At 41.4% G+C, this 12937-nt stretch overlaps 2 protein-coding genes across 2 annotated transcripts; both read right to left on the bottom strand.

Moving 5' to 3' along the window:
- Positions 1-2222: 2222 nt before the first annotated feature.
- Positions 2223-6302, bottom strand: cacul1 (CDK2 associated cullin domain 1). The gene is made up of 8 exons (XM_023425863.2): positions 5475-6302; positions 5192-5318; positions 4919-5021; positions 4740-4835; positions 4532-4634; positions 4260-4349; positions 3913-4051; positions 2223-3821 (listed from the first exon to the last, which is right to left on the bottom strand). The coding sequence occupies exons 1-8, from the start codon at positions 5794-5796 to the stop codon at positions 3782-3784; spliced, it is 1020 nt and encodes a 339-aa protein (XP_023281631.1). The 5' UTR covers positions 5797-6302; the 3' UTR covers positions 2223-3781.
- A 120-nt stretch (positions 6303-6422) lies between these two features.
- sirt1 (sirtuin 1) lies at positions 6423-12814 on the bottom strand. The gene is made up of 9 exons (XM_023425889.2): positions 12434-12814; positions 11871-11993; positions 11492-11727; positions 11221-11373; positions 10252-10399; positions 10085-10164; positions 8687-8870; positions 8032-8559; positions 6423-7935 (listed from the first exon to the last, which is right to left on the bottom strand). Exons 1-9 carry the CDS (start codon positions 12777-12779, stop codon positions 7643-7645), a joined length of 2091 nt encoding a protein of 696 aa, XP_023281657.1. The 5' UTR covers positions 12780-12814; the 3' UTR covers positions 6423-7642.
- Between the last annotated feature and the right edge of the window lie 123 nt (positions 12815-12937).

Below are 12937 nucleotides of genomic sequence, written 5' to 3'. Positions count from 1 at the left end.
ATCTACCTTTAGACTGTATGGGACCTTTACGAAATGGCCTTTCATTTTTTTGGTCCAAGCTGCATTCAGATGATCAAACCTTTGTCAGAAAAACTAAATATTGAGGGAAAACAACTAATAATGTAACCAAACAAAAACTAAAGCTAACTAAGGTTTACTCTGATGGACAACCAGTTTAGTGGATATTTGGTTTTACCCACTGTACCTAAAATGACTGAAACTAGTGGCTGTCTGGAAGATAGGACATTGATCTAAAAATATGTATGATATGATAAGCAGAGGGGTTGAAAAGATTAGTCAATTAACTGATGACTTGAATGACGGAAGTAACTGGCAACAATTAATGACATTTTTCAAGTACAACTGCTATAAATACACAGCTGTAGATTTAACACTTGAAACTAAATACTTTTGGATTTTTTTGACAGTTTCTCAGAACAACAGGAGAACAAGCAAGACGTCAGCTTGAGCTCTTTCTTTCTTTCTTCTTTTCTGACATTTTATAGAACAAATCGTTTATCAGTGAATCGACAAACTATCTGCAGATTGAGCTGCTACTCGTTAGTTGCAGCCATAATAAAGCAGTAGGTTAAAGAATAAAACATACATGATCCTTGAAGTCACTGACATGTCTCACACACCTTTAAGTGCCCAAAGGAAGTAAAGGGGGAATGACTTATGGCCAGATGTCAACAAATGAAAAGCAAAGCCTTTGTTTTAGTCCCTGCACATGTCAGTCATGTATCTGATAAAACCTTATACATGTGTGTATCATATATGCATTAATATTACACTAAAAAATATTAAAACAACCCTTTGTGAAATATTTAGTGCAAAGACAGAGCATGTATACAGAAACCGTAGTTAAAAGCAGGGGATATGTGGTAAAAATAGCTTTTTATTTTAGCCTAATTTCAGCCTTCCTCTCGTCTCGACAGGGTATCAGCTTCATGTGCTGACACCAGATCTGAGGGGATAAAGGCAGGCGGGTTTCTGCCCCTCTGCACCTCACACCGACAACACACTAACATGTCGTTTAGCCTTCGCACAACTTTTTGACACTGGGCATGAGCAAGTTATTGAATACAGACATGAGATAGGGTACACATATGCTACTGACACTCAAATCAGCGCAATTAAGAGAGACAGCAATGCCCTTCCAACAGACCCGAAGCTGCAGCTGTTGTGTACATTAATCCTTTGCAAACAGCCTCCGAGCCCACCAAGTCATATCTAATAATAGCGAGGGGTCAGTTTACATGAAGAAAATCAACAAAAAAAAAAAAAGCAGTCCCTCTCTTCCTGTGTGCCCTTGTTATCGTGATTTTCATCAGTCATTAATTCAATTACACAAACAGAACTATAATTATCATAAATGGGACACTGCTGAGTGAGATAACACACAGTCCCGGCCCACACAGAGGAACGGGCCCCCGGCTAAACACAGCACCACGCATCCAGGCAGGTTAAGATAATTCAATTAAATAGAAGCATAACATTCAAACAGAAATAGACTCCAGCTCATCTGAGGCTCAATGTCAGAGATTTTCTGAGGCTATACACAGCATATTAGGCTGATGCCAAACACACTCAACGGGACACTGAACAACAATTAAATTAGGGGCGGGTGGTATGCTTTACCTTCAGAATCAACCCAGCTGGCCCCCCGTGAAGGACCGGTAAATCCTCAGGGTGCACCTGTGCTCAAAGAGCGAGATTCCAGTCTTCCCGTTGCTGCCACCTGGGGAAATCTTGGACACAGGCGGCTGCACAGCCTTCCTGGTTTTTTATCGTGCAGAGTTAACCTTGGAGTTTACAGGAAAATATGGAGCCGAGTAGCTAGGGTAACCTGTCACCAGTAAAAGTAGCAACATTTGTCAGTGCAGTAGTCGCAGGTTATTTTTGGGGGGAGGCCTGGCCCATGTGTCTGGGTAGCGTCCCTGCTCATTGGCCGGGGGGGGCGTGCTGTAAAGGGATTCCTCCTCCAGTGGCCCATCAGAGACCTCTGTCCTACAGAATTAGAAGCCCCTTGTTGAGCCTCTCACACACACACACACACACACACACACACACACATTAATGTTAACACAGTAGACACACACAACAGTGATAATCATTTCTTAAACACTTATGTTGCCTAGGAGACATCTGGTTTCAACATGACAATTACCTTGATTAGTTTTTATATAAAAAGATTCTCCGCCACAGATTCTGAAACAGCATTTGAGCCAAGTGGAATTTTATTCATTTGTTTCAACATGGATATTGTTGCAGCATGTTAAAAGACAAAGTGATCCGTGAATCTCAGTAAATAACATAATACATCCAGTGTTTGGCATCTGCAATGATTCAGATTTCCTTCTGCTTCATTAAGTTTACAATAATGCCTACTTATTGAAGAGAACATCACTTCTCAAGATCCAGATTTAAGCGTACTGAATAGTGAAAAGTAAAATCAACGGTGTCCCAGGGTTAATGAAGTAAGTTTATTTGAAAGTTGATGAGAACCATTTCCAAGAGCACAGACGGAAAAGAGGAAGCAAGCCTGAGCTTCTATTTACACTTAAAACAGTGTAAGACCTTGTATCAAATACTTCTATTCAAGTGACGCTAGTGTACGCGGAGCACTATCCAAAGACAAAAACTATTTACATCATGAACAGGCCTATAACATGTTAGGAACACTTAATGCACAGGTGTGCCAGACTTAGGTCAAAACATTATTTGCATATCATTTGTTTCAATAAATCCATGAAGCAACAGGTTCAATATATTTACAGTTAAGGGACGATTTAGGCAAGTTGTCAAACAGACTGAAGGACAATTAGGAAATTCTCAAACACTGTTCTGTGGTTGTCCAAGCTTTCTGGCACTCTGTGTAATGTTCGTGCCTGGCAATCCCTGCCAGTCCTACATGTGAGGCTAAAACAAATAGGTAATATTCAAAGTTAGAATTTGACTTAAGTCTAAACAAACAAACAGGTCAACCAAAGCTCAAAACGTGTTAGTATAAAAAACTGAAATGGCTCAGACAGCATACAACATTAACAATGTCAGCTTGAATCCGATGTATTATATATATAAAAAGAAAAAAAAAAAAACAAGTACTGCAAATCCTCTTTGGCGTAACTGGAAAATACAATCCGGTTTACCAACACAGTAAAGGCAACATGAAGAAGAGAATCATAGTTGAGGTCAATGATTTAGTTTCCATTTTTCTCCATACTCACTTGTGTTGACTGTAGCCACTGGGTTACACACACAGTGGGTGAAACCAAGGGATTTGTAGTATTAACACATGGACAGTATTATTAGCAGCAATAGAAAGTCTTGATTAGCCCAGTCTATCAAAACCACACAAGACACTTCCATGTTAAAGGTTAGGAATGAAATACCCACCATCAGCCTATCCCCTGTCAGGATACCTGATCAGACAGACATGGTGAAGGCACTCTTCAAATGAGGAGAGCATGAGGAAAACAGTCCGAGGACACACAGCAGCATCCTACAAATACTGAAGCTGGATGCGTCATAATCACAGAGGAAAGCACCATAATGGATGCCTGTGTGCTTGTTCTTTAGTGCAGTGAGATTAAGCTTCTGCTCGACAACTCAACATCATGTTCTCTTTGTTGTTCACAGTGTTTTGTGACCTTGAGTCGACGGAGATGAAACTGACACATTGTTAACATTGTACCTAGTGCAGTGAGCCAACTTGTGATAAAGATGTAGGAGGCACAGTAATAGTTCCGCAAAGGATCTTGTGGCACCGGCTCGGCCATCAGGAGTCATCGCTGGCACGCTTGCGGGACTGGTCACCTCTGGAAAACGAGGACAGCACATTAGTGGTTTAAGGCAAACCTTAACCCGTGTTATATTTATTAAGACTGTGATTAGCCTCCGAAAACTTACCGTGGAAATCCGTTCATGGAGAGTTCCATCTGTAGCTTCTGGTCATGAGCAGCGTAGTCAGACAGCAGAGACTCCACAGCAGGAGGGTTGATTTGGGGAATAAACCCAGAGAAGAGAGCTGGGGCTAACTGGGCCCATTCTGAAAGAGGAAACAGAAAATCTATTAAAAAGAAGAGCATGTGTGGAGCAGCTGATTCTGCTGGAGAAATAAATATATGTGTCAGTTTTGTTTGCTGTAGTGGAGAGAGAAAGACTGAATTAGCTTGTACTTAAGTGACATTTAAACAGATAATACATAGAAAAGCTTTCTGGCAGGAGAACAGGTAAGAACCACGAACGAAGCTCACCTGGTTGGAGGCTGTAGAGGCCTTTAACCACACTGGCCATTGTAGATGGCTGCACTTGAAATGGCATGGAATGAGCTTTGATGAGAAGAGCTGAACGAGAAAAAATAAAATAAATAAAAACACAAATATTTCAAAAGTGACTCCTACATGTTAGCAAAAGGGTCAGGTCTTCTGTAGATGCAGTTTTGTTGCACAGTCACAATTACAAGCAAAGGAACAGTTTTCAAAATTCACAACAGCCATCAGGGCTTCAAATGAAGAAATACACTCACGCATCAGTGTGTTCACATGTTTTTCTGCGACGTGATCAGCAAACAGCTTCATCAGATCGTCTCTTAGGTCTCTGTTCAGCTTTGACTCGATGTAGAACTTGTTCTGAAAACATTCAAAATGAAGAACTTGAGAGGCCAGCACAAAGGTGTTCAGGTTATGTATCAATATTTGTTGAATATGTGTTATATTTTAGAAAAAGATGCCCACCAAGTACATAAATACAGGAACTATACATTGAAGAGAAGCTGTGTATTGTGTCAGCGCAACATTGAAGTTCTCAATGAAGTTCTCAGGTGGGCTGGCCTGGAAAATAACAACAAAAGTGTTAGTTAATAGTGTCTGTATGTGCTGCATATGATGATCTCCTTGTATCTGGATTTACTTACTTCTAGATGGGTGGAGACGTGTTGAAGATGAGTTGTTATTTTTGATGTCAAATCATTGTAGAGCAGCTCAGAGTGCTGCTGACAAACACACTTGTAGATATAACTGAGAAAATAAAGTAAAAGACCAGTAAAGAAAAGCTGCATCTCAACTGAAACTACCAGTGATGTACGTGGCAACTTCATGGGTCTTAGCAGAAATCACATTCTGTAGAAAAAGCCGCACAAACAGCTCGTGTGTGTTTAATCAACATCTCTGAACGTGTAAAGTCTCACCTGTATATCTGTGCATAAGAAACAGAGATGTGGTCTGTGGGATTCTGAACCAGCAGACGGTCAATTGCCTTCTCCAGATTTGGCCAGTGGTTTTTCCGGTAGTCTTCTACTGCCATTGCATTCAGGACTGAGTGTAAAGAGGAGAGAGGAGGCCTCAGAAACCAACATTATCAGTGACCTGTCTGCCTGCCTGCCAGGAGCATCACTCTGTAGTCCCCCGGCAGCTCGGCCTGCTGTCGGGGGACTACAGGATTTCAGGCCCCGCTGCTTAAAGTCAACTTACGGAACTTGGAAGTAGAATCGAGGGTGAATTTTCCCTCGGCGGCGGCTGGCGGAGCCGTGCAGTCAGTCTCACTGACTTCGCTGTTCTCACTCCCTGAATCCGAGTCCATGAACTTTGACCCTCCGGTGCTGCCGGACCGTAGCTTCCCTCGTCGAGTCCCCGGTTCCCCTCCCGGTACCGGTGGGCAAACGGGCTGCGGGACCGTCGTTACATCCGACAGTCGGCTGCTAAGATACGTGCGGACTTTACCGCTGCTGCTCGCACAGTAGTTGTGGTTATGGTCGTCTTTTACGTCCAGACTATCATCCTCCATGGCCTCCATATTCACAACCGGACCTGTGTACCGAACCCTGGCGTCACTAGATAGCGATAAACATTTCAGATAACGAATAAAGATGAAGACAGAAACTGTCAACCGTCTTTGGTTGTGTCCATCTCGGATTTGGTGTTGTTGACTGAATTTTTACGACATGTCGTATCAAAGGACAGTCGAGAGAAAGCAGGGAAATGTAGTTCCAACGACTGGATGAAGAAATGTTGCCAAGCCTAGCTTATTTGAACCGGTAAAAACAAATTAATGAACGTACTATCAACACATTGAGTAGTTTTATATTACGGTATTAGAGATTAAGCATAGAAAAATCATGTTACCGTACTACGCCTGAACAAACTAGTGACGTTTAGCTATAGAATCCCCCAAACGTTATCGACTACACAACATTAAATGCTTACGTATTGTTCTGCTGTCTTAAAACACTTTCCTGAGAATAACAGGATAACAGTATCTAAACGAAATGCTACTCTCGCAGAAACCCTCTCACTCTAGTTAGTCTTTGAAAGAGGAAACAGGAACTGGCAGGGTGTCTTCAGTGGCGCTAGGTGACGCGCTTTTCACGCCTGCGCCATCACCTGGCAGGTGTGCTTGAAGTAACAGAAATGACTGGTCAGTGTTTTTCATTCTTGTTTTTACTGAGAACCCCAGGAGAAATAACAACTATAATGATGTAAAAATGTTTTTCCTTAAACCGTAAACAAAACATTACCTTGTAAATGGCATGTGAATTATGTTGGTGTAGACACTTATCCAACACATTGGCTCAAATATGTCCATCTACCAACACTTAATCTTTACAGGCAGCAGACTCCTCTGTATGATGAAGGAAATTGTTTTTTCTTTTGTTTTAACTCTATGAAAAGTGACAGGAGCAACAAAACCGGTTTTATAACAAGGAAAAAAGTGCTGCTTTTCAATGTGAACTCATTGAATATATTCCTAAGGCTTAATATTACAACTTAGTATAACTTCGTACAGATAAATCACCTACTCTTCGATGAGTATGTCTCACATCAGAGTATAAAAATAAGAGGCTTGACCATAAAAAAGTAGCTGCCACATGTCAGAAGGAACACCTTGTCAATAGTTATATTTTTCTTCCAAGATTTAAATGACAGGTTAAACATACAAAGCTTGTGACAACGTAGGAGCGCGTTGATGAAGTGTTCTTTGGTCTAAAATTAAAGAGTACTGTTCCTTTTTCCAGCATTTACCCTCAGGAAAGAGCAGAGCTGAACTTTTTATATTGCAAGTTAGAATGATGCCTTCAAGTAAACCATCTGAAGATTTATGTATGTGTCTGAAACTCATAGTACCCACTATTTAGCAGGCAGTAGGTTTACATATTTACATGTTTCCCAGTGGTAACAAGAACCAACTCTGAAACACATCATTAGATCACAGTTGACATCACACTATGGGCTGAGATTCACATTTGAAGCCTTTCCTTATAATGACTGCGATTTAGGAATTAAAGCTTAATCTAGTGTTGCATTTGTGGTATGCCGCAGTAGATGAGAGAATCAGCTAAATTTCTGAAAATGTAAATGCAAAATCAGACTAGCACATGGAAAGAAATCCTAAAAAAGAAAAAACACAACTACTGCATTCTATTTAGTAAGTAGCATACAGTATGAGGTTTCAGACACAATGCATGTGACCAAAGTGGGCACAGAAAAAAAACAAGGAAAAAAAAAAACTTGATGCATATTCACACAAAGTTGTCACGCAATTTCAACTTTATGAAAAATAATAGTAAGGTTGATGAGTCAAAAATATACGAAACATATATATATAAAGACAATTAGTGCTTTGTTGACAGGGTACTTTACATTTAAAGGTGTGTGGTGCTCTGTGTCTTTTCAGTATTGTCTGTCTGCACACTTGATGTGGCCTCATTGGCTAAAGTGTGTTGTATTGTGTCTCTGAGGCATGTGTCTCCATCTGCTGCTGCTGCTAGTGCATCCGCTTCGTCTGGCTCACTGTCCTCTTCCATCCCGTCTGCACTGCACTCAGACTCGTCACTGTCGCTGCCACAAGAGCTCGACGTCTCATCTTCAGATTCGGAGTAAACCTCAGCCCCATGAAAGACATAGTGATTCGGTGCTTGGAACAGATACTGGCCTGCTGTGGGAAACAATACAAACAATTTATTAAGCTGGAATCAATATTTGGAGAAAATCATTATCTACTCCACAACTTTGGCATTTATAATAGGCTTACTCTCAAGGCGTTTGCTGATTGGACTTCTGTTGATTCGACTCATCCAGCATCTTCTACGAAATTCAAGGTTGGAGGTTTGGCTCTTAACTTCAGCGGCCTCCTCTTTTGGTGCGTCGTCTGCTGGTATCTCTGAAGGCTCGGCTGTCCCTTCACTGGGACACTGGGCATTTGGACAAGGCTCTGGAGGTGTAACATTATTACCAGCAGTCTCTGTGGCATTCAGACTTTCTGTCTCCTCTGAAGGCTTAGTTACTGAGTCTGTACTGTGCTGCTTCTGCTCCTCCTGAGCTGTGTCGCTGGAAGCAGGCAAGGCCTCGCTTGGTGGTTGTTCTGGTAACCGTGGGGGTTTCTCTGTGATCTCAGTGAGTCTTACAGTGTTGTAGCAGAGCTGCTCAAAGTCTCCACCCAATCGATGACAGAGCTCGTTGACAATGACATCACAGTCCCCGAGTAACTCTACATCGAAGTTGAGGTGAGGCAGCTGCTCCCTATTGATCAGGACCTGAGGCACTTCATGAGGAATGGAGTCTGGATGGGATGAAGAAGAGAAAACAGTTATGTATTACATGTTTACATTAACTGCAAGCACAATGGAAAAATGCTGGTTATTGCATGCATCTTATAGAAGAAATCCATTCATTTGACGAAACCATACTTGGGATGAGGGCAACTGGTCGGACTTTAAGAGAAGAGCCAATGACTATCAAGAGGTCCACCTCATCTTTATCCTGCTTCATGGCTCTGTGGAACATTTCTGGAAGATTCTCTCCAAAGAAGACGATGTCAGGTTTCATGATTGCCAAGGGAATATCTGGACACCGTCGACAACGAGGGACAACCTGCAAGAAATATTTATCTTATTAGCACTATAAAAGAATATGGTGTTAAAGGAACGCAATGCCAAATGTCCTCCTTACTTTGGTAGGGGGTTGCATATCTATAAAATCCACAATATTAGCTAATGTCTTCTTAGCAGGCAGCTGTACACCCCTGATTTACTTCCACAAGTGACTGACAGATGTACTATCATGGATGGTGCAAAATCTCTGAATAGACCTGTTCATGCAGATGTTTCATTTTATTCTTTCTGTTGGTGGGTGTCACTACAGTCAGTTTGAGCTTGAGCTGATAACCACATGTCACATTTTAAAGTATGTTCATTACATATGAAAAAAACTAAAAATACGTATAAAATATAAAATACACATTTTCATTCTTACCCCTGATGAAATGTATTAAGCAAACAGCTTTAACAAGTATTTGACATCGAACCAACCCACTACACACATTATTTATAGTGTGTTAATGACGATGGACAAACTACCTGAAAAACATTTTCATTGTCATTAATATAACACCACCACTAGAATCTCAAAAATGACTGTAGAGTTATTGACACTGGTTGATGCTTATAGTGTTTTAACTGCACCATGTTTGGGCAATACTGATGACACTCATCTATCAGAGTATAGATTAAGAACTTAATATATCATTTTGCAGCATAAATAAAATTCAGACCCTTTTCATTGAAGAGACTTTGAATTCTCAAAGCAGGAAAATGACAGGTGGAGCTCATTACATAAACCATGGCCCCCTTCCAGCAAATGATGCAACACAGTGCAGCGATTAATAATTATTTGTTACCCCTGTGTCAAAGCGTCCAAATTGCTCCTCCTGGTCATGTTTGCCCCAACCCTGGAGTGGCACTTCAGTGCTAACACAAGTGTATGACATACACAAGACATCTTACAGTCACCAAATGTACACTGATCAGCCACCTACGGCTCTGTAAGAGTTTTGACTGGAAGTTGATTGTTAAGGAGTTTTTTAATGCACTGACCCTGAAATTCTAGATGTTACTGTTGGACAACACAGTTTGTACATTTTCATTTAAATTGTTGCAGCTGTTTCTTAACATGCATAGTATGTAATAGGCTTCAGGATTTGTGGGGAATACTTCAATAAAATGGCAGTGTCTTGTGACTTTGATGACGTGGTATCCAACAGTACATTAAAATGTGTTATCCTGGATCAGTTTGTAATGCATAAATACCTGGTTAAAGATGTCTTCCCTTACAGCCTCACAATCCACTTTGTGTTTACAGACGAGACAGGACGCAGTTGCAAACGACCCTGAAATAAAAGCATTATTTTATTTTCACTATCACCACAGACAGAACTATATACAAACTAAGATTCAGGATTAGCTGTATCACTTACCATGACACTGGATAATCCGCTGAACTCCAGCCACTTGTTCTAATGTATCAATGTTTTGTGTGTAATTGCGAAGCAGTTTCCCTTGCTTATCCAACATAGATATAAATTTGTGACAGGGTGAAGGCTGGAACTGACCAGGGTAGATCTCCTGTAACAAAGAGGATGCATTCAGCACTAGTGGACAGAAACCAAAGCTTGCTACATATCAGCTCTGTTGTGGCTTCACTGCACCCTTCATCTTTTCAACTGTTTAAATCCTGGTTGAGCTTAGTCTCGGAACATAAACTGGAGCTTTTAACACCAAATAAATACAAATGCAGCACAGTGGCTGAAGGACAAGTTGTACTTGCTCTCCAAAAGTTCAATGTTATGACAGCAGATGCCTCTGAATTTGATGAAGCCTCAAAATGTTCACAGCAGAGAATCTTTTAGAGAATGTTATCCTAGAAATTGAAGTAAACAAGTTCAAAATCCTCTCTTAAAACATTTTGTAAGCACCAAACACATTTTCTGCACACAAGGATCTGGTGCACCATATATTATCACATTAAAAGCTTTTGTTCATAGACCTTTCTTCAGTCAAAGGGCATGTATCTCATCTCATACCCAAGGATAAACATTGTTTCATATTAGTACTATAAAGTGTAAGAGCTACAAAAATGGAAGCTACAGGATACTATGTATAATGATGCACACTCTTCTAAAGTCATGCACCTGGAATACACAGATGTGCTTGTATGATGCTTGCATGTATATATTACTTTTCATTACTTTCTGTGTGCAGATATCTGTAACACCTTGCAAAGGTTCATATGAGCATATTTAGTTTTGAATACATAACTAAAAAAAAAGTTTATTATCTTATTACACCAAACACTTGGATCTTAGTTGCAGGCAATCAAATCATTTTTCAATATTTTGTGATCAACTTTGAGTCTGCACACAAGTAAGTGGACACGATGAACAAACCTTAGCAAACTTGAAAAAGGGTCTTGGGTCCCGTCTGAAGTATTCAATATCAAACATAGCTTGGGGGTCTGGAAGATCTGGGAAATCTACAGCGAGCCGTGCATAAATTCCATCTCTGGAACGAAAGTCTGGTATTCCACATGAAACGGACACCTATAAAAAGAGAATACAAGCTGACTTAATAACATTAACACTGCTACTAAGTATTAAATCAAAACACATGGTAATCTTAAATATCTGTATACTTTATAGTACTACCGTAGATGCATACCCCAGCACCAGTCAGCACAAGGATCCTTTTACTTTCATGGAGTAGCCTAACCACGTCTTCTAAAGTGTTGATGTCCTTTCGCTTTTTTCTTTTTGGAGGTTCTGAGATGTTGATGATGATCTGCCACAATGTCATGTCGTCTAAGTCTGGTGGAAGTACAGTCTCAGGCAGCAAATCCCTCAGGATGGTCCTTGGGTCGGTCTCTCTGATGTGTTGCTGGATGAAGCTGTAGGAACCTGGCCAAGAATACAACATCTCAGTATGTCTTGTATTCCCAATATGTATATCCTGTACCAATGCTTTAACACTTTCATAGTTACAAACTACACACTATCAGAGGAGTGTTAAAAGCTGCTGCAGTTTGTGGCCAAGTGCTTACCTATTTGCGGTTGAGGAGTCCAGTCGCTGGAGCTTGCGTGCGAGGATCTGTCATCTTCCTCGTTGATGTGGTCCGGTGTGACAGCCAGACCGTTGGAGGGGAGATCATCGCGTTCAAGAAAATCTGAGCACAGAGAAATATGGGAAATGAACAAATAAAACCAGAGCTAAGTGGCGCCTATCTCTGATAACCACTATCATCAGTTAAAATCACTTTCCATGACAACAACTTCAGTGTGGTGACGTTAAGTGAACGTTGGTGGGAAACAGATATAAATCTTCTAATAAATGCTAAGTTGCTATCAAAGTTTAGAGCCGTGAGTCAGTTTTCTCTTCACTTCCCAGCGTTAACTTAAAGAAAAGGGTAAGTGTTCGTCTTGAGAAGTACACACCTCCTAACAATCACACATTTTATCTAGTGCGTGTAACGTTAGCTAATTAACGTTAACTTATCTTCTCTTTCAAATTTAGCTAACTCGCCGGTTAAGTTGGTAAAACAAGCACTGCCCGCTTTGAGCTGCGTAAATACTGAAGCTTTGTTAAACTGCCCGCCTGTTTTCATACCAGCACCCTCCTCGGTTGTCCCAAGTACAGCGCTGTCGTCAAGCTTCATGACTGGTTTGTGCGGCTCGGAGACCAGCAGTCCCAGTCCATTGTTGTCTCCGCCTAGCGCTGCTGGGGCCTGCTCTACCGCCATCACCGGCTTTGCTTCCTTCTCCGCTGGCTGCGCACAATTCACCGCCGCCTCCCAGCTCTCTGTGTCCGCAGAGACGCATGAGAATTGATCTGCTTCGGTTCCTTTGAACCCGTAGTTCGTTCCGGGACTGATTTTCGACCTTTTCGCGGCAGGTTCGTCCATTTCGGAGGCGCCTGAAAAGCCCGTTCCGAGACTGTTCTCTCCGTCCGCCATCTTCAGCCCGCAGAGCCGCTGAGCAGATCCTTCCTCTCGGACAGCTGGCTCATTTGCATAGCGCACGTGACCCGTTCTCCACCAGTAGTCACGACTGGAACGTCCCCCCGGTACATCGATGACATAAAACCATAACAAAATATTGATGCCTTCAAACA

This window comes from Seriola lalandi, unplaced genomic scaffold, assembly GCF_002814215.2.
Source record: "Seriola lalandi dorsalis isolate HSWRI2012SDOR001 ecotype SW California unplaced genomic scaffold, Sedor1 jcf7180002054795, whole genome shotgun sequence".
Lineage (NCBI taxonomy): Eukaryota > Metazoa > Chordata > Actinopteri > Carangiformes > Carangidae > Seriola > Seriola lalandi.
This window is presented reverse-complemented; position numbering and strand designations above follow the sequence as displayed.